Here is a 22,099-nt window from a genome sequence, read left to right as displayed (position 1 = left end):
GTGAGCAAGTTACTGAGGCATGACCTACCCTTCACAAAACCATGCTGTCCCCGATATAGTATCCCATTTTCTTCTATCCAATCTTGTATTTTCCTCTTGACTATTTTCTCTAAGACCTTGATAATGATTCCTGTTATGCTGATTGGCCGGTAATTTTCAACAGTAGCCTTGGAACGACCTTTGTGCAGTGGAACTATTTTCCCCTCTTTCCACCCCCTCGGGACTGCCCAATCCTGAGGCTCAAATTAAACAAAATGGTCAAGGGCACTGACAATTCTTTGGTCGCTTCACGTACGACACTAGCTGGTATACCATCCAATCCCACAGATGTATTGACATTGAGGTTCTGTAATAGACTAGTTACCTCTACTTCATTCATCACAATTCCAGTATAAGCTGTTGGTTCTTCCATTCCTGCAAAGCCACGACCTGGATGATATACTCTTGCAAAGTGCTCGCTCAGTAATTCCACAATATCGACTGATTCTGTTACCTCCCTACCCTCAGCATTTTTTAAGATCATTCTACCATGAGCATTTTTCCTTTTACTTGCAACATATTGAAAAAACTGTTTGGGATTCTCTTTAGCCTGCGTGGCCAGTTTCCTTTCGTAATCTGCTTTTGCTTTTCTTACCACCCTTGTTACCATCCTGGCCTGAGCTTTATACTGTTCCTGCGCCTGCTGGTCACCCTTCTTCTTAAATTCCCTCCACAATTGTTTCTTTTTTTGCAGCTCAAGCTTAATAGTGTTATTCATCCATTTAACCCCTACTTGATTTATTATTCGGACTCTTGGTATACAGTCAACCATTGACTCCTGCAAACAGTTCTTAACCACCTCCCATGCACTATCAACATCCATCCCTTGCAGTTTTACATGCCATGGCATTGAGCCAAGCACACACCTAAGCTTGTCATACTTACCAGCCCGGTAATTCCACATGCACCCTGTCTTAATTGTAAATTCGACTCCTTTAGCCACCTCCCAAGTCATGACCTTATGGTCACGTTCGTTACAGCCACATTCTTACAACCAGTTGCAATTACTAGGTCCAGCACTCTCTGCCCCCTGGTATTTTCCAATACATGTTGCCGTAGATAGTTGTCCCTTAATAACCGCATAAAATCCAATTCCTTCCTTCCATGTACCCTCTCCTCTTTCCAGTCAATGTTACCATAATTGAAATCACCCATAATAATTACCCTCCTTCCACTCATTTCTTCTATTTGCTTATGCATACTATCCCCACCATCCACTCCATAGCAGCACCCAATTGTATATTTTGTTCTGCTAGATTCTATCTCACACCAAACAGCCTCAAATGTGCTTTTTTCCCCATCCTGCAGCTCAACTTCTATACTCCTTGGCTAAAGCTCAGCAGCTATCATCAATAACACTCCTCCCCCCTTTTTATTCACCCTGTCACTCCTGAACACGCTATACCCGTCGCATTCAATCCCACTAGCTGTATCATCTTCTGTCAGCCATGTTTCACTAATACCGACAACCTGTGGCCTGGAAGTGCCAACCATGGCCAAAAACTCTTCCTTCTTGTTCCTAATACTCCTGGCATTAGTGTACATGAATCGCAGAAGCCCATTTGTCCCATCCCTACTTTGATGCCTTATACTAATTATCCCATTCTGATTTGTTGTCCGTCGTACTCGCTCGGGCATAATATACTCATTCATACACTTAACTGCCCCCCCCCTAAAGTCTGCATATCTACTCCCCCCCCTCTTAATAAATCTAGTTTCCCTGAGTCTGTACATCCACTTCCACATCATTCATCAACACTCTTTCAAGTCTCCGTACACCAACTCCATTCAAATGTAACCCATCCATCTTATATAAGTCCTTTCGCCCATCGAACTCATTCCACACATCCACAAATTCCACACCACTCTCCATGCATAACCCACGCATAAAGTCATTGGCAATTATGGCCCTCCTTCTAAACACTTCGCTGTCATACTGCGGTAAGATATTCACCATCCTAACTCTCTCACTCTTCTCTTTTGCTACCTCAAACAACTCCCTCACATCCTCTATCATTTCCATTTTGTCCTCTTTCAAATCATTCGTTCCTGCCACGATTATCATCTCTTTCATCCTCTGTTTTTGCAGTTGAATAGATTCGCTGACGTCCTTTATGTTCGCACCGGCTGGTATGACTTCGTTAAACTCTCAATTATTACGCCTCTTAATAGCTTATCCCCATACAGCACTCGCTCCTTCATTTTATTGACGTTTACGAACATTCTATTATTTGCCGTCACAGACTTCCGCCGGTTATTTGTCAGAACGTTCAACACACATTTTTCCATACGCTCTAGTTGTCTTTTAGCTCTGTGTATCGCACCATTCAAACGGGCAATTTCGCTACTCGCATTTATCTCACCATTTTCATTATCGATCAAATCATCCATTCTTTCTACCTTCATTTACACTTTCAGCGACGCTCTCACACCTATCTGGCACTACCACGCAATTCTCTAGAACACCGCCATTTTCTACATTCTGACTATCGTTAACGATATCACTCTCGACACACGAAACACGCTTGAAGTCCTCATTCTCTTTACACTTTCTACACATATTAACTCCACTATCACTTTCTAACCAGACTCCCACCGCGCTTCGCAAGGCATACATCTCACAGACTGCATATTGCATAAGTTCGTTTACATCAAAACTCTTAAACAAACATGGCGACCTGGCCGCCATTTTTTTCTTTATCGGTGCCATGTGTACGCTATCTTTTCTTAAAAATAATAATTAAAATAACAGAAAACAGGCAAAAATTGCACAGACACACCAAGAAACAAAAAGCAAACAATACTACTTAAAATTCTAGTAAAATATCTAATGTTAACACAAAATACTACTAATCTTTTCAGGAGCTCTCGACAAGCCGATGATCTAATCAGTGCGACACCAAGCGGACCCCCCAAAGACTAATCGAGGGAGGACACCTACTCTACAACTCTTCGTTTCGCTACTCCACCAACCTTCATCATCTAACACCAACGCCATCTACCGTCGACTACCACCACTAGTACTTTCACAGACATCCATGCCCATGGTGGGATTCGAACCAGCAGCCTTTTGGCTGGAGAGCGGATACGCTAACCACTCGGCCAACCAGGCCGACTAATGTAAGAGATGTAAGAGATGACATCACAAAAACCTTTACTAGAGTAATGACTGTTAATTACTGTTAAATAACTTTCTATGGAGACTCAAAAGAATGGATATGCAAAATAAATTTGTAACATAGGAGTAACTGACAGGTAAATGATGTACGAAGGTGCTGAGTCTAAGAGAAACTAGATTACCAGTGGGTACATATGATTATGTACTTCAGCCCATGTTAATTTTTTACATAATCTGGAAACATCAAAAGTGGAATTATTTCAAGCTACTTCAGGCCTTCAATAAGTAGAGCATCAGTCTTGTACTACCTTACCCCAGTCCTGAAGATATTTTCAGGTGCAAACTTTGTTTGCTCACACTTGGATAAAGGATTAAACTAAATGTATTATAGAAAAATAAACTTTCAAAAAAATACAGCTAATTGTGCACTTCATAGTTTACACAAAGCCAAGGAGCAAACTTCAACTTCCACACTGCCTAAGTGGAGGAAGGTTCCACCAGCGATAGGATTGCATGGCCAATCAACATTGGTCATGCAATCCTATCCTAAAAGAGTGCAGGTTTCAAAGTATGATATCTTTACCAAAAAAAAAAGCTTTTTTTTTTTTTTTTTTTTTTTGTGGCTAACTCTTACTCCAGAGGTAGGGAATTGTTATAAAAATCTTGAAATTTCCAAGAGGAATATCTATTCTGCACTAACATGAAAAGTTCATTTTGTGCTGCTTAAGACTTTTTTTTTTGAGAGGCATAAATAGTTCAAGTTCATTAAAGTGGGATTCTAGAAATGACTTCAACATGGAAGTTCAGAAGGTATTGACCACTAGTAGATATCCTTGGAGATTCTCATGTCTAAAATGCCATGTTAGAATCAGATTTGCTACAACTTCATGCCACTTATTAGGTCATAGTGTTCAACATACTGACTACTAGAGAAACCCACATTAACAGGTGATTGTTAATTTGGGTTCAACTCACTCATTCACTTTTAGCAAACCTGAAACATCCGTATATGCACAATGATATATTAAAGGAAATTCATTATAAAAAACTAGTCCCCCTTGTTCCTGTAAGTTTTCTATGGTGAGAATCAACTGAATTAAAAATCCCCCCCCCCAAAAAAAGAGTAAATGCTTACTTGAAACTTTCTATTAAAACTGCAAAACTTTTGTGATAAATAACTGTAAAATGGATTAAACTTTTTTTCTTGTAAGCAACAATGAAGAATAACATGAATCACTTCTTGCTCTTGTCGATGCTTGAGGTTCAGACGAAGCAACTTTTCAAAAGCATCCATATAGTCCTATAAAAAAGCACACTTTTATTTTTAACAATAAAAAATTCTGTTCAAGTTATGTTATGAAGTACATAACAATATAGTTTAACAATAATCCACTTATCTTCATTGAATTACTAATATCAGGAATAGTTCCTAAGAAGTTTACAAGGATTACTCCATAATGATGGTTCATTACATAAAGTGGAGAAATACAGACCCATAAGCCTTCTTAGTGCTACAGACAAAGCAATGGATAAATTAATTAAGATTCATATCTAGGTTATTCTGGAGAGTACTTGTCAAGCACAGCTCAGAGTGGTTTCATTTACAGGAGATCAGTTATGAAAAATCATAACAGCTTATGATAAAGGCAAGAAGGAAACAGATGAAGGTTGGCAGTTAATTGACTGATTTGGGGTTTACTGACACAAGGGCAGCAAAGGACAAGCCAAAGAAAGGTTAAAGCAGTACTCAAGATAATAATAAATAGCAATAAAGAAATAAAATTGGAAATTACATATTATGTAAAAAAAATTAGTTAAGCAAACCAGTATCTACATATAAATAGAATGAATAATCAAATGTGTTTGTAAAATTAATTTAAAACTTCATGCAATTTATCCAAGCCAGATAAAACCTTGGTTTTGGGATGGCAATGATAATTGTTATGTCAAATATCCAGAAACTCTTCCTTTAAGTATTCTGTTGTATAGCAAGAGGAGCAAAGGGGTGATAAACTGGATCCATGATTGCTTTGACTCTGATGTCTAACATAATGTGCTTTGCTTGAGCACATCTGAAAGCAATGAGATTTGAAGTAGGGTATCTACAAAATATTGCACTGTCTTGACTTTTGTTGACTGCTTGGTGCTCTGAGTTCTACCACAGCTTTGGGTACACTGGAAGTTGAGATGATGTTTTTGGAATTATGCCTGTTGCTGCCTGGACAACACAGTCTGTTACACACTTCACTGTTTCATTAATAGGTGTTTGACTGACTACTTTAGCATTAAATTTTACAAGATGGGTAAAAGTATTCCAGTCAGCCTGGTCCATTTTCCACATGGGCATTCATGTAAGAGAAAACAGTTCCTGTGAAAATATGTTGCAAATAACAGGAAAATAATTTCTTCCGCAGATGTTCTCTTCAACATCCTACATAAGTAGAGAAAAAAATGATAGGGAAGCAGACTGCAAAATACAAGTGAGTAGGCATATGAAAAAAGGCACCGACTATTAGTAAGAAGGGAGAGGTCATAATTGTCTATCATTTGCCCCGTGATACAACCTTATCCGTTCAAGAATACTGAAGTTCACCGAGATGGAGATGAAGCAGATGGGGAGATCCTGGAGTGAACTTAAGAGAGAGGCAGCAAACAGATCCTGATGGAAAGCATTGATTGAGGCCCTATGCTCTGCATAGCATAAAGAGGATTATTATTAGTAGTAGTAATAGTAGACGTTCCTTAAGGAGGGGGTCCTTGATGGATTTTAAATATGTTCTTGCAGATGAAAACATAATGTCTTGTGCCTTGGCAGCAGAATCCATATTTTGGCAAAACTCTTGACAGTTTCACTGTAAAATTTTCCTATTATATCTGTCTGATTTTTGAAAGGTTGAGGGTTTATCTTTGTGAGGTTTATATTTATGAACTGGTTTTTGGAAGTATAGACAGACAGGGTCCATCTCTTTCTCTGGAAAAATGCTCAACACATCCATCTGATGTGTAGAGCATTTTTTCTTCTGTGGAAGGTAAACCACCTTGTATCACTAAAAGGTGGTTTATCTTTTAGTGATATCATTGCCATAATTTTTTTGATAAGTGGTTCTCACCAATGGAACCATTTTTAGAAGTTGTTTCTGAAGTGAGGCCATAGGTAATGTGACGTGTTTCATAGAGAAGCATTACTGTGTTTAAACAGTTCGGTATGTTAAAATTATCAGATGAATACAAATACAAGCTTGTATTTGTATTCATCAAATACAAATACTTGAGTTGCTGTTGGTATTTTTTTTTAACTTCTACCTTCTCAGCATAAGAGGATTTCAGGACAGATGTGGTGGTAGCTAACCTTGTTTTTGCATCCTGGTATGAAATATTTTGTTCTGTTTTAATTTTTTATATTTATTTTTCATCCTTCCATTTCTGACATGCACAAGAGTATGCTGGATGACCTCCCTGACAGTTAACACATTTAGCTTTCTTTGCAGAGCAAGACTTGTTATCATGCTCTTTACTATCACATCGGGCATAGGTGATAGAGCCACAAAAGGCATATTCATAATTCTAACATTCGAAGCATTTCAGTGGATTAGGAATGTACACCCTAACAAGACAATTGAGATGTCATACTTTTACAGGTGCTGGAGACTAAGGTATATCAAAACTAAGGATGATGTTCCTGGTCAGAGACATGTAACCATTCCCAATTATCAAAATGCACCTCATACTAGTCACTGCCTGTTCTTTAAGCTCTGAACATATTGTATCTCCACGTCCGAACATTAAGGAGATCAATTCCTCTAGAAGAGTTTAGTGTTTTATAAGGAGTTACCTAAATTGGTATTACACCCATTGATGTTGCTTTTGGTAGTTTTTCTTAGTGTTGTTGACATGATCTTTTCAACAAGGAATATCCCTAGAATGTTGTTTCTTAACTGTTTTGGGAGATCCTGCCAGTCCTAAACTCTTTTGAATAAAGAAGGATTTATCATCATCCATGTTGCATGGATGATGAGAAACAGTGGTACAATTTATATTGGTGTGTCATGTCTTTTGTGTACTGCTGTTATCAAATTGTGTATCAGTACTTGGTTGAGATCTTGTATAAAAAATTCATGTTCATGATTTTTTTTTTTTTTTTGTTGTTGTTGTTTGATTTCTGAGATTCCCACCCACCAAGGATCCACACGTGGACGCCCACTATCCAGCATGCAATAAATGTGCTCAGAAGTGGAATGCCAGGATTACTCCAGAAGATATACCAATACCAAAGCAAGCCTTGGGCCATCCTCAGACCATGATGGAGTAGAAGGCTTACTGCAACATCAAGTCCACTAACTGAATGATCCTGGCTTTGCCATTCAAGATACTTGTCTTGTCGAAGGAGAGGACAAAGTAATGCAAGACTACCAGGTTCCCTTTCCAGATGTTCATGGGTCACACTGCATTGCAATCATGGTGACAGGGCACTGGATCACAGTGATGGTGATCTGGAAGACAGAATAGTAAAAACACTCAGAAGTAGAGTGAAAAATATGGAAAAAAAGCAAAAAAAAAAAGAGAGAAAGAATGAAAAGAGAGATTCTTTGCTATGAACAGGTGCCCCACAGGGAGGGGACAGATGAAGGTAATGACTACAATGCAATTTATTTAGATTTTAGCAAAGCCTTTGATAGCATTTCATGCAAGAATCCTGATTAAAACATGTTAGGATAAATGATTGTTATTTAGTGAGATGGGCAGGAAATTAGACAGACATGACAGAGGCAGGAAGTATTCAGTGTTAGAAGTAAATTTCATGTATTCATAAAATGTTCAAATATTATGAGTAAAATTTCTCTTTGCTGATGATGTAAAGTTTGGCAGAGTAGTCAGCTGTTGTAATGAACTAATTTCTTTATAGAATAATCTTAAAATACTGGAAGAGTAGGGTTTGAAATATAGTGTACACAAATACATCACCAATTTTGTTTCAAGTTTAGATATCTGCTAGCTTTAGAAAAAGTAAACAAATACAAGGATCTGGGTGTTTTGGGTAACAGGGAATTTTAAGGAGTGTATGATGACAGTAATGGGAATTAGGCTGGTTAGCTGTAATCTGATAATTTATCTAACAGAACACAGAAGAAATTTTATGGAACTTTAAAAGTTAGTTCAGGAGATATATAAAATAGACAGCAGGAGTTTGGAGCATTTGACTGAACAAAATAAAGTTAGTGAAGAAAAAAAAACAAATATGGAAAGTTCTTTTTACTGTTAGATGTTTTACTGTTTTTGCACTTTTTTTTTTATTATCAAAGCAATGAATTTATATATTTTGGGATATAATTAGATAGCTGTAATAACTGGAGGGAGGATAGGGTCAAAATTGAAATTTGTGTATGATGATTATATAATTGAGCAGTGTTGTGAATATGTTGATATTGTTATGTTTGTGCATAAATATGTAAGGAAAAAAATTTAAAAATTTACAAAATAATAAAATTAAAACAATGTGAGAGAATGAATGAGAAGTTGAATATGCACAAATCATCTTATAAATCCATAAGTTAAAACTGGTTTAAATACTGTTTTTTGTATATAGCTAATTTCTCTCTCATTCCATATAAATTTATTCAGTTGACACTTCATCTTACCAACTTCAAAAATCATACTGCCTATTTCCTTATTTAATTTGCCATCTTCACTGAAATGTTTTACTTGTTCTAGTTTCTCCATTCACATGCAGTTGAAGTTTCCTCTGCCTAATTTCATAGTTTTGGTCTTTTTATTGTCGATTTTCATGCAATATTTGTTACAGTGCTTATTACTCAATTCAGTTAAGTAATCCCATAAACATGTACTAGATTTCTTTGAGAGTAAAGTAAACCTGACATCAATTTTGATATCATGTTTAATGCACTTTCCTTCATAATGTGAACTATATAGATGATGAATAAAAGGGAGATTGTGTGCACTCTTATCTCACACCTGATTTTACATTACACCATCCTCCTGTATATCTCCAATGATTTTAACTAATGGCTTACAACTTACATATAGTGTAGGATATCTGGCAAATAAAAAAATATAAAATTGAATTAAAATTAAGTTAGTAATAAGGCATTAATTTATAAAAGTTGCTAGTTAAACAATCTTATCTAGATATTTGGGTGTGTTATCAAAAGTAAGACGAATAAGAGTTTTTGTGTGGTTGTGCATGTGTGTAAGTGAGAGAGAGAGCTAGCATTGAAATTTACAAGGTTATCCACATTCCACTGAAGAATAGTTTGGAGATCATATTTTAGGTTGTAGAAGTTCGGAGTTTTGTGATGTGTGTAGTGCAAGATTTGTTAAATGAAGAAAGGAATGCAGCATACTGTCATCAGCAAAACTGTGTATACTGAATGTGTAGTCAACTAAAGGTGAATGATATACAGAAAGAAGTGAGTAGGGTAAAGAATAGACTGATGAAACACCCAAGCAGTTGCAAAGATTGATCCACCATCACACATAATGTGTATCCAGATAGAAAGCTGGCAACCCAACTGCAAAGTCAGACAAAACAGACCATACAATAGGAACATGCTTAATAAGATTTGTGCACATAGTCAAAAGTCTTAAAGATATCAACAGCAACCCACTTGAGATTCTTCAAACTTTTCCATGGCATTTGTCCAAAAGTGGGTGATGTAAACAAATCTCATTGTTAAGTCTATCTGTAATGAGATTGTGCCAAGACTGATTTTTACATCAAGTGTTAAGTGAATATACAAAAGCTCAATCCGATTGATGGAATGACTTTTAACTTCATTCCTTTTAGAATCTAGAATGATTCTAAAATGACTGACTTGAGATCAAATAAAAAAAATATATATTTAATGCAACTGAAAATTATACAAGTTTAATATAATTAAATTAATATTATAAAAACTATAAAACTATTGGATCCAGGCCTTCTAAATTAAATCTATACTTCAGAGACCTCCTTTATCCTTACAGGATAAATTTATTCTCACCACTGACTCATTCCATTATTGGTTTGTTTTACATGTAGTATTCAGTCTACTAGACTGAATATTTTATTTTTCACAATGAATTCCTACAAACAATAAATGTTCATTAGAGTCAATTCTTTATCAAGCCTTTTCTTAAAATATATAAAACTTCTTAACTTCCATGAGTCTATGCAATGTTTCCTTATTTAGCATGTAATGTAATGTTCTAATCATCCTTACTATTACACTGAGTTTGTATTCTTATCTCAGGCAATTTTATTACAAGGAGCATAAATTTTAAATTCTTTACCAGAGGAAAACAGTTTCTTTTACTATTTCATAAACACTGTATCAAAATAAAGCCACTTTACACTTTCAAATTTCTCTAATTGCATCACTTGTTCTGATAAAATAATTAATATCACCAGCATCCTTAAGACAGAAGACAATTAGCATTTCGTTGAACATTGAAATAAAATGTCTATTTAATATCTCTTTTTATTTACTATTCACTTGCTGAAAGCCTCAACTCTTCCAGTAAAAGGATTCACCTTGCTATGATTCCTTTTTGGAATCTTCTATTAATTTGTTCTGTCTATTTTTCTTAAACACTTCCTAAAACAAAATCTCTGGTCTATGTTCTCAAACTTCCAGTCTCTCTCTCGCTTCTTGTTTTCCTCTGAATAACCCAGATACCAAACTCTCTCTCTGTGTTAGCTGTTAATCCCATCAATTTCCTTGTTAAGTATGTGCACTTGTTCATCTAAACAGAAAGTGAGAAGTTAGTGATGGCCAACATGCTATGACAGATACCACAACACTTATAAATTACATAAAGAACCAATGAAATTATTACAACTATCAGAATCTGGTGAGTACAATAAATCTCATACCTTACATTTCATTTTAACATAACTATCAATATTGGGCACATCGTAAGTGCCAATTATATGGTTGCAAAACCAAAACTAATAAAATACTAACATAGAGAAATGACTGTAAAAAGATTCATAATTATAAATTATGACTATTTTTACACCCTGGATTTTTTTTTTACAGACAAAATTCCATAATAGTAATCCATTATTAGTTGAAAGACTTCAAGGCAATATAAAAATTGAGTGTTAATAGTCATCATCATCATCATCAAATTCCTGCCATGTACCCTCAAGGGGTGTACAGGATATGATAGTACTAAATGAAAAATTTACATCGTTACTAACTTCCTATCTACAATTTTCCTCCAAATCAGTCTGTTACTTGTCAAGACTCCAACATTACCAGATCTTATATTTCTATCATCTAAGGCACTTTGTACCGTATCAATCCACCTATACCTTGGTCTTCCTCTGGGTCGTTTTCCTGCCAACTTGGCAGAGAATACTTGTTTTGCTAATCTTTCCTCGCCCATTCTGTTTAAGTGACCATACCACCTGAGATTAGCTCTGCTAACGCATTCCTGAATGCTGACAATGTCAAGTTCTTTCCTAATATTCTCGTTTTTAATATGATATTGCCATTGATGCCATCTGTTCACACCCCTAATCTTTCTCAGGACTCTCATATCTGCAGTCTCTAGTCTTTGGTCAAGTGTTTTACTTCTGACCCAGCTCTCAGATCCATAAGTTAAAACTGGCTTGAACACTGTCTTGTATACAGCTAATTTAGTGTTCTGACAATTTCTCTCTTATTCCATATGAGAGAAACTTCCTACCATACCAGCTTTGTTGATTCTGTTGTCTATTTCCATATTTAATTTACCATCTTCATTAAAAATCGTGCCTAAGTAGCTGAAATATTTTACTTGTTCCACAGGTTCTCTATTTACAACACAGTTGACATTTTCAATGATTCTGCCTATTTTCATTGTCTTATTACAACAGTTATTCAATTTAGTCAGAGAATGTTGCAGACTTGTAGTGGATTTATTTAGAAGTATAACATCATCCGCATAAAGCAAAGAGCTGACATTAACATCTCCAATTTTGATATCATATTTAATACCACTTTCCTTCATAATGTGATCCATATAGATAACGAATAACAGAGGGGATAATGTACATCCTTGTCTCACACCAGATTTAACATTAAACCATCTTCCTGTACTTCCTTCAATTCTAACTGCTGACTTACAATTCAAATAAAGACTAAGTATTGCTTGATATAATGCCCCACTGACACCATATAACTGTAGGGTATTGAATAGCTTCTCTCTTGGCACCTTGTCATATGCCTTTTCCAAATCGACAAAACTTAAATACAGATCTTTGTTATATTCCCATGATTTCTCCACTATTTGTCATAAAGTGAAGATCTGATCCTGACAGCCTCTATTTGACCTGAATCCAGCTTGTTCTTCACCAAGGTTTTCTTCCACAATTCTTCTCAACCATTTCTCAAGTATACTTGCATATATCTTACCAGGAACACTCAATAGGGATATACCTCTGTAATTCTCAAATTCAGTTTTATTTCCCTTTTTATATATGGATACTATGAGCTCTACTCCAATCATTGGGAATTCGTCCCTCTGTCCAGGACTTCTGAACTATGCAGTGCAGCCACTGTAAGACTTTTTCTGGTCGAATATCATCTACTCCTGCTGCCTTTCCACATTTCAAGCCTTTGATGCTTGAAATGTGGAAAGGCAGCAGCAGCTTCTTCAACAACCTACAGAATATTTTTTTTCCGCCTTCTTGATATTTATTTTCTATGTTCTTGCCAAAGTCCTTTTAGCTAGTTTTACACAGTGTTTAGCTTTCTTACATTTGTGTCTGTATTCTCTAAGAGCACAAGCTGACTTATTTGCCAGGAACTTTTGATATGCTTTCTTCTTTTCCTTCACTGCCTCTTTAACTTCCTGTGTCCACCATGGAGTTCTAATTTTTCTATCCTTGCAGACCACTTCACCACATGCCTCTCTAGCTGAATCAATCAGGGTTTTCTTCAAGGCTTGCCACTGAATCTCCAAGGTTTGGTTCCTGTTCTCAAACTCTTTCATTTAATCTTCAATGATCTTTGTGTATTTTAGTCTACAGTTCACATCTGAGAGCTGCTCAACTTTTATTCGCTTTAAAACTTTCTTACGTGTTATTCTTTTCAATATGAAATTCAATTTTATCCTGCTCAAGACTAAATAATGATCACTTCCAATTTCAAATCCTCTGTACACTCTGGTGTCCTGCACCAGGGAGAAAACATCACTATCAACAATAACATAGTCAATGAGACTTTTCTTATTCCTTGCCTCTTCTCTCCATGTGAATTTGTGCACATTTTTATGTTGGAACATGGTGTTAGTAATAACCAGTCCATGTCCTGAGCAGAAATCCAACAGGTATTTGCCATTATTATTAGCTTTGCTCTTTTCTCCAAATTTTCCCCAAACATTTTTGTATGTCTGACAATCACTTCCTACTCTGGTGTTAATGGTACTCTCCATTAATTTAAAAATAACTGCAATAAGTAAGAGAAACTGGATGGTAATTTGATGTAAAGACTTGTTGCTCATCTTAGGAATGGATTGAATATGCACATTCATTTCCAGACCACAGCAGAGATACCAGTGGAATAGATGGCATAGATCAGAAGTCAACTCTGGAACATACTTTAGAATAACTGAAGAAACAACACGATGACTAGGAAAGTTTTTGGTATCCAATTTTGTCAAGATTCTCCTAATCGTTTTCTAGCAAACAATAGATGCAGCACTAATTGTTAGAATTAGAAGAAAAGTAAGAAGCTAAGAGAATTACTTTTTTTTTTTCTGTGATAATAATGCAACAGAACCATCCAAGTGGTGATATTACATATGGTGATGGTTCTGCCTAGTGCCATAGAGATCTGGTGTCTTCTCTGTGGTACTAAGGTGGCAGCAGTTGGTAAATGCCACACTCAAACCTCTGTCTATACTAATTCAATCCTATATAGTTTCTTCCGTTTTGATTGGCTGGGGGATAATAATAGATCCACCAACCTGAAGTTTTAACCAGAGGATTTGATTGCTGCAAAATGATTGGACTTCTGAGTTTGGTGGTGTACTCTATATTGTGGCTAGAATATCAGTTCCAACAGCATTTTAGACTTCTGAAGTTAACTCAGACACTGCAATCATGCACACTAACATCCCAAGAAGAATGTCTACAGATCATCCTCAAGAGAGGAAATTTATCAAAAAAAAAAAAAAAAAAAAAAAAAAAAACAAGATGAAGGAACTCTACAAAACCTGACAATCAGAACAGTAAGTGAGATGTTATTTAAAAAAGAAAACCTATTATCTTGAAAGGTAAATCAATTAATTCCACCACATTAAGTAATATTATACTTACTTCAGCTGTCAAAATTATGCAAAAGATATGTTTCCTAATATCTGTATTCATACGTTGTTTCCTAGCTAGCTCTAAAATTTTATCATTGATATCTGAAACACCCTCTATTTTATTTGGACTGTTACCATCACTTGGAGCTGAAAATATGTTGAATGTAATTCAATTAAAATACTGATAAACAATAACAGAAATAATTCTAAATACAATACCAGTCTTTACAATTTTATATATTTTGGATAATTATCAAATGGAATTTTAGATAACATGTTAAATTATCTCTAAAGTACACCAGTTTTGTCAATAAAATAATCTAATCTAGATATTAAATGATGAAAGTATGTGTGTTTCTTGAATACTTATTCAAGTAAAATACACAATACATTACTTTTTTTTATAAAGGTCCCAATTTTTGTTGTTTGGCTTTTAAGCAAAATTACATAATTTTATTAACAACTGTCCATGTCAGAATAATAATAAAACTATTTTTAAATGGAACAATTTTAATGTACTGTGTAAAATATTTTATTGTAATATGTCATTGTATAAAAAAAATAATAAATAAATAAAATGAAATTGCAATTTAACTATTTAGAGTGATAGGTGCAACTGATGTTAGTGATTCATGTTGGAGGTTTAATGGAATATTATCAGCACTGAGAAAGGATTAAAACTAATTTTAAGACTCCAATATTTCATCTCCGTCACAGAGACATCTCCAGGGATTACAAAAAACTTTTTGTAACAACACACACACAAATACAATACAATAGTGAGTGAAACTAAAGTCCTATCTAGGTGGTGCACCCTTCTATGAACATTTGCAGGTGGCCTAAGATGTAAAGAGGGATCTCTGATAATTAATGTTTCCCAATTTTGGGAAGTTTAATGCAACTGTATTTGTTTAAATTAGGTTGATTCCTGAGTGCAGATGCAGATTCAAAGAATTATTAGAATTATTCAAAGAACAGTCTTTCTTTTTTGAATTTACTATGGTGGAGCATGGTGGTTTTTTCCCAAGAGATTCAGTGGGTTGTATCCAAAACATGGTCTGCAAGGTCAGATTGACCATAATCATGATTGGAGATGTATGACTCGTGTTCTTCTAACAAGATGGCTACTAATCTGCCTGTCTGTCTGAAGTAAGCCAGTTTATAGGCAAAAGGTACTCTATATACTCCAGGCACTGAGAGACGAGGGAGCTGATCTTTGGTAGAACGGATAAGGGAAACAAGTTTATGGCGGGGCTTAAAAGCTGTATGGAGGTTGTACTTCTTTAATGATCTGGCTATTTTTTCTGATGTACCACAGATGTAAAGTATGGTGATGACATTTCTGAAGTCCTTCTGAAGAGATGGTTGGGGAATGGGGAAGGACTTGATTATTTTTTTTAATTCTGTAGTCACTGTAGCCATTGGAAAGGAAGGTGCTGTGTATGTGTTTCAGTTCGGTTGAAAGAGCAGTTTCACTGGAACAAAGATTATGCGCTCTATTAGTTAGAGTTTTAATAATGCCACATTGCTGAGAGGGGTGGTAGGAGAGTTTGTGAATGTATGTATGTTCACAAACTGCCTATATGAGTAGGTTTTCTATATACAGAGAAAGAAAAGTCACCATTAGGAAGGTGTATTACTAAGGTGTTTAGAAAGAGTAAACTATTGTTATTTTCCTTTTCCATTGGAAACTGGATTCTTGGATGTAGCCTATTAAGGTGACTGAGGAAGGAATCTAATGTGTCTGGGCCATGAGGCCAAATAGAGAAAAAATCATCTACATATCACAAACTCTCCCACCACCCCTCTCAGCAATTTGTGACATTATTAAAACTCTAACCAATAGAACCCACACTCTTTGTTCCAGTGAAACTGCCCTTTCAACTGAACTCAAACACATACACAGCACCTTCCTTTCCAATGGCTACAGTGACTACAGAATTAAAAAAATAATCAAGTCCTTCCACATTCCTTGACCATCTCTTCAGAAGGACTTCAGAAATGCCATCACCATACCTTACATCCGTGGTACATCAGAAAAAAATTGCCAGATCATTAAAAAAGTACAACCTCCATACAGCTTTTAAGCCCTGCTGTAAACTTGTTACCCTTATCCGTTCCACCAAAGATCAGTTCCCTCCTCTCTCAGTGCCTGGAGTATATATAGAGTACCTTGTGCATGTAAACTGGCTTACTTCAGACAGACAGGCAGATCAGCAATCATCCGATTAGAAGAACACAAGTCATACATCTGCAATCACGATTATGGTCAATCTGGCCTTGCAGACGACCATGTTTTGGATACAACCTGCAGGATCCCCTGGGAAAAAACCACCATGCTCCACCATAGTAAATTCAAAAAAGAAAGACTGTTCTTTGAATCTGCACCTGCACTCAGTAATCAACCTAATTTAAACAGATACGGCTGCATTAAACTTTCCAAAATTTGGGAAACATTAATTATCAGAGATCCCTCTTTACATCCTAGGCCACCTGCAAATGCCCATAGAGGGCGCACCACCTAGATAGGACTTTAGTTTCACTCACTATTGTATTGTATTTGTGTGTGTGTTGTTACAAAAAGTTTTTTGTAATCCCTGAAGATGTCTCTGTGACGGAGACGAAATATTGGAAGTATTAAAATTAGTTTTAATCCTTTCACAGTGTTGATAATATTCCATTAAACCTCCAACATGAATTTTTCACAGCACTTAGGCCTCAACACACGAATGTTAGTGATTACAATTATTTGAGAGATTCTTTTAATGAATGGAAAAGGATTTGAATAAGATACAAGAAAATGCTGATGAAATCACAATTATGAGAATAAGAGTTCACAAGTATGATGTTTTAGCAAAGTTACAACAAAGGCAAGCGGTGATTACGAGGTGTGACAATTTAATTTCCGGAATGCACTGTAAAAAAACCTACATTCTGAACTATACATTAGTGGCTACTGTTGCCTTCGAAGTAGTCCCCTTGTATAATTATACAGTTTAGATGGTGTTCCCATTTTTGGAAACAGGCCTGGAACTCTTTTTTTGGAATACTCGAGTTCCTTTATCACATTATGCTGGATATCAGTGATGTCAGAAAATCTTTGTCCTTTCAGCACAGTTTTTAATTTTGGAAACAGCAAGAAATCACAGGGAGTCAAGAATAAGCAGGATGACCAAATTCAGTAATTGTTTTTTGGCCAGAAACTCTCACTATGGCTTGGCACATTGTCATGATGGATGATCCACTTGTCAGGCCACAATTCAGGTCTTTTCTCTGAACAGAATCTTGTAATCTTTTCATCACCACTAAACAGCATTGTTAGTTGACTGTTTGTCCCTGTTCAATGAATTCATAGTGGATTATCCCCTTGTGATAAAAAAAAAACACAGCACTGTCTTGAACTGCAAACATGACAAGCGTGCTTTTTTCGGACATGGCGAACTCAAGGTTTTCCACTGCATGCTCTGGCATCTTGTTTTGGGATTGTACCGGAAACACCAGGTTTCGTCACCGTAATTACTCTCAGAAATGTGCTTATTTGCAGAAAGATCAGTTGCAACTTGAAGCTGCCGCTGCTTCTGTTTGTCTGTCAAGAACTGAGGCACAAACTTCACGGAAATCTTTCACATACCCAATTCTTCAGTTAAAATTACCCTGACTGTTTCTCGATTCAATTGCAATTCATCAGTCATTAATCACACTAATCAATAATATTATCAAAATTATTCAATTAATCAATTACTTTATTCAAGAAAACTGATTTTTAAATTTTACATAGAGAAAGCAAAAAATCTTGGATAAATATCAAATGCTGAACATCTGAATGCTGTATGTAACAGAATCCTCACTTAAAAAAAAAACAAAACAAAAAAAAACTTATAAGTTTGAAAAATAGCTAATTTGTTCTATGTGACAATTATATGACAATTGTAATTGCAAAGTGGGATTCTAAAATTTTGCACAGTGGTAAACATACACACATAAACAAAAACTAAATCATGAAAATAAAGTACACCTAATTCTCTTTTTACACAGCCTATTTTTTTACATGATTTCGAAATAACACTGTTTAGAAAATAAAAGCAATTCTATTTTTACACAGTATATTTAATACGGTTCAATAGAACTTATTTTTAAAATTTCTGTTTGAATTCATTTCTGTTAAAAAGAATATTTCCATTATAATTTCCTAGAACGGTACATATGTACTTAAATTATTGAAAATGGTGGCTGCGCTCCTGATCAAGTTTGGAATGCAGATGAGACTGGCCTTTTTTTGGAAAGAATTGCCAAGTTGAACTTATATAATATAGTGAAATCACAAAAAAAATTTTGGTGGCTTTAAAGCAGCAAAGGATTGTGTGACTAATATTTTGCAGCAATGCTTCAGGAGATCATATATTAAGACCATTACTCATTAATCAATCCCTAAGACAGCAGGTAATGAAAGTTGTGGATTTTAACATGTTACCAGTGCACTGGAAAGTAAACAAAAAGGTTGGTTACAAAAGAAATTTTTAATGAATGGTTCCATCAATGTTTTGTTCCAAAAGTTAAATGCTATTTGATGGAAAAAAAATCTTGGCGTTAAAGTTTTATTGATTATAGACAATGTTCCTGGCCATCCTGTTTTAGAACACCAGAATGTTGAAAATTTGTTTTCTGCCACCTAATACAACCACTAGACCAGGGTGTGATCGCTACCTTCAAAACTTACCACATAAGAATATTCCAATACATTTTGGATAAACTAGATAAGGATAATTTACTGACAGTTATCGATGTGTGGAAGAAATTTTCTATTTTGGATTGCATCAAACTTGCTAAGTTGGCATTATCAGAATTGAAACCATCAACTTTAAATGCATGCTGGAAAGCTACTTGGCCAGAATGTGTGAAAAAGAAAAACCCTGTACCTTTGCATACAACTGAATATCCCAATATCATCAGATTAGTACATGCAGTTGGTGGAGAATGATTTTATGATTTTTCTGCAGATTTTGAAGAATTAATGGTTGACTAGACTGTTAGTGATAATGATGAAGAAGAGATTCCACTCACTGCAGGATTAATTAAAGAAGGGCTTCAAATGGCTAGTAAATTGCAAAGTCATTTTCTTACACATGATCCAAATATTGAGCAAGCTGAACAGAAGTCATGTATGGCATGATTATACAAATATCTAGTCAAAACAGGATCAAACGATTAATTAGTTAGTGAAAAAAACCTCCAGAATTATTAGAAATTAGTGCTAATTTAGTTCCATTTACTGAAGAAAGCGTTTCGGCATTGCAGTATGAACAGGATGGCCAAAGTGTTTCAAGTGATGGAAGTGATTTCATTACATTCTCACACAAAAGAATGCAGCTACTGTCAGAAACTGACGGCGAATAAAATTTAACTAATAACCATATCCGCGGGTGTATTTGGGCCTTTTCGAATTTGTTTTATTAGTGACATACTATTTTCTTTAAGAAAGATACATAATTATATACTTTAAATAAGTATGTAAATAAAAAATATTCCTTTAAAATTAAAGATTTTATTCAATGATTTTAATATGTTTTGTTTGAAAATAACTTATTGTTCGTATCAGGTTTTCACATCTGGAACCATTCTTCTTATTTTTTCATATGCACTCTATTCTTTTTCATGTGTTTTTTTCTGGAACCAATCTAACATGTAAATGGAGAAATGGGTGTATAATACAATTACTGTATGACTGATATTTAGGTCATACTTGATTATAAATGAGTAAACAAGATCACAAATTCATGTGAATCTAGAATAAAATATCAAAATTTAAAAAAAAAAAAACAGTGGAAGTAAGCAGAGTAGTTTTTAAGATAAGCTAGTGTTGTGTGAATGCACAAACATATCATCATCAAATTCCTGATATGTACCCTCGGGGGGGGGACAAGATAATTATGATACTACTACATGAAAAAGTCACACGATTACTAACTTCCAATCAAACATTTTCCTCCAAATTAACTCTGTCAAGACTCCAACATTATCAGATTTTATATTTCTGTCTTTTAAGACACTTTTTTACTATATCAATCTGTCTGCATCTTGGTCTTCCTCTGCAACGAAGATAAGACTTGGAAGTCCTAAGTTGTTGCCATTTACGAGGGTGGTCTGAAAAGTTCTCGGCCTCGACCATAGATGGCAACACTATTGGCAAGATAGTGTAAGTTGGTACATCTGTCATAAGCATCCATGTGAAAATGCAAGTCATTGTATCAAGTAGTTTGTTTCATACAGCTGTCTGAAGCAAAAGTGTTGTCTGTATCCCTTGAAATGCATAAAATTGAGTATCGTGCAGTTATAAATTTCTTTGTAAAAGAAGGTTTAATGCCAAAAGAAATTCATTCGAAGTTCATAAAAGTTTATAGGCACTCTTCTCCTTTGTTTCTGACAATTAAGAAATGAGCTGCCGAATTTAAACATGGCCATACCAGCCATGAAGATGATCAATGTGAAGAATGTCCAAAAAGTGTAACAACATCAGAAATCATTGATCAAGTGCATGATATGGTATTGGATGACCAGCAAGTCAAAGTGTGTGAAATTGCTGAGACTATAGGCATTTCAAAAGAACGTGTAGGATATATTTTGCATGAAGAATTGCAAATGAAAAAGCTTTGCACAAGATGGGTGCCGCACTTGCTCACAGCACTTGTTCAAAATCTCTGAACAGTGCTTGGAGCGTTTTAACAAGAATAAAACTGATTTTGTGCATCAATTTATTACTATGGATGAGACTTGGATTCACCATTACATACCAGGATCCAAACAGGTCAAAACAGTGGACAGAAGCTGGTTGTTCAGTGCTAAAGAAGACAAAGTCAGTTCTATCAGCAGGAAAGGTAATGGCATCTATGTTTTGGGATGCTAAAGGCATTTTGTATATTAATTATCTTGAAAAGGGTAAAACAATAACTGGGGAATATGAAAAAATTTGTGAGAAAAGACCCGGTTTGCAGAAGAAAAAAAATCATCTTTCATCAGGACAATGCACCTGCCCACAAAGGTATTTTGACAATGGGAAAATTAAGGGATCTGCACTATAAATTGTTGGAACATCAACCTTATTCCCTAGATTTGGCTCCCTCTGATGTCTATCTCTTGCCAAAACTAAAATTCTTCCTCGTTGGTCAGTGTTTTTCTTCGAATCAAGAGATGATTGCAGCTGTAGATGGGTATTTTGCAGATCTTACTGAGAACCACTACAGGGACGGGATAATGGTGCTGGAGCATCGCTGGAATAAATGTATTAGTCTTAAGGGAGATTATGTTGAAAAATAAAAATAATTTTGAAATTATAAATTTGTTTTCTCAACGTTAGGCCCAGAACTTTTCAGACTACCTTGTATACACTTCTAGCATCACCACATAAAGTAGAATGAGGATTGACCAGCTCTTAAGGAAGTAAGTAAGTAAGAGAAAGTATATAGAGCTATTTCAATTGATATAATTTATCTCCAAAGAGGTGATAAACATGCATTTTGAAGTGTCTGAATATTACATTTGAATTTTTAGATTGCTGCAGTTCTTTTTGTGTAGTGTATTTTATTTTTAATTGTCCATACTAAAAGCATATGCATGGATAACCAAGGTTTCTACTGTAGAAAATTTAGGTAA

At 35.3% G+C, this 22,099-nt stretch overlaps 1 protein-coding gene across 1 annotated transcript in view; it reads right to left on the bottom strand.

The window, feature by feature from the left end:
- Nucleotides 1-22,099, bottom strand: part of LOC150105645 (nucleolar MIF4G domain-containing protein 1) — a 189,641-nt gene that overhangs the window by 17,334 nt on the left and 150,208 nt on the right. Inside the window, exons 12-13 of the mRNA XM_090394970.1 lie at nucleotides 14,463-14,599; nucleotides 4,293-4,457 (exon numbers count right to left, since the gene is read on the bottom strand). Coding sequence (XP_090251096.1) covers nucleotides 4,293-4,457; nucleotides 14,463-14,599 — 302 coding nt within the window. The remainder of the gene's footprint in view (nucleotides 1-4,292; nucleotides 4,458-14,462; nucleotides 14,600-22,099) is intronic.

The sequence above is a fragment of the Typopeltis vanoorti genome, chromosome 6 (assembly GCF_054136105.1).
Source record: "Typopeltis vanoorti isolate ZY-2024b chromosome 6, IOZ_Tvanoo_1.0, whole genome shotgun sequence".
Lineage (NCBI taxonomy): Eukaryota > Metazoa > Arthropoda > Arachnida > Uropygi > Thelyphonidae > Typopeltis > Typopeltis vanoorti.
This window is presented reverse-complemented; position numbering and strand designations above follow the sequence as displayed.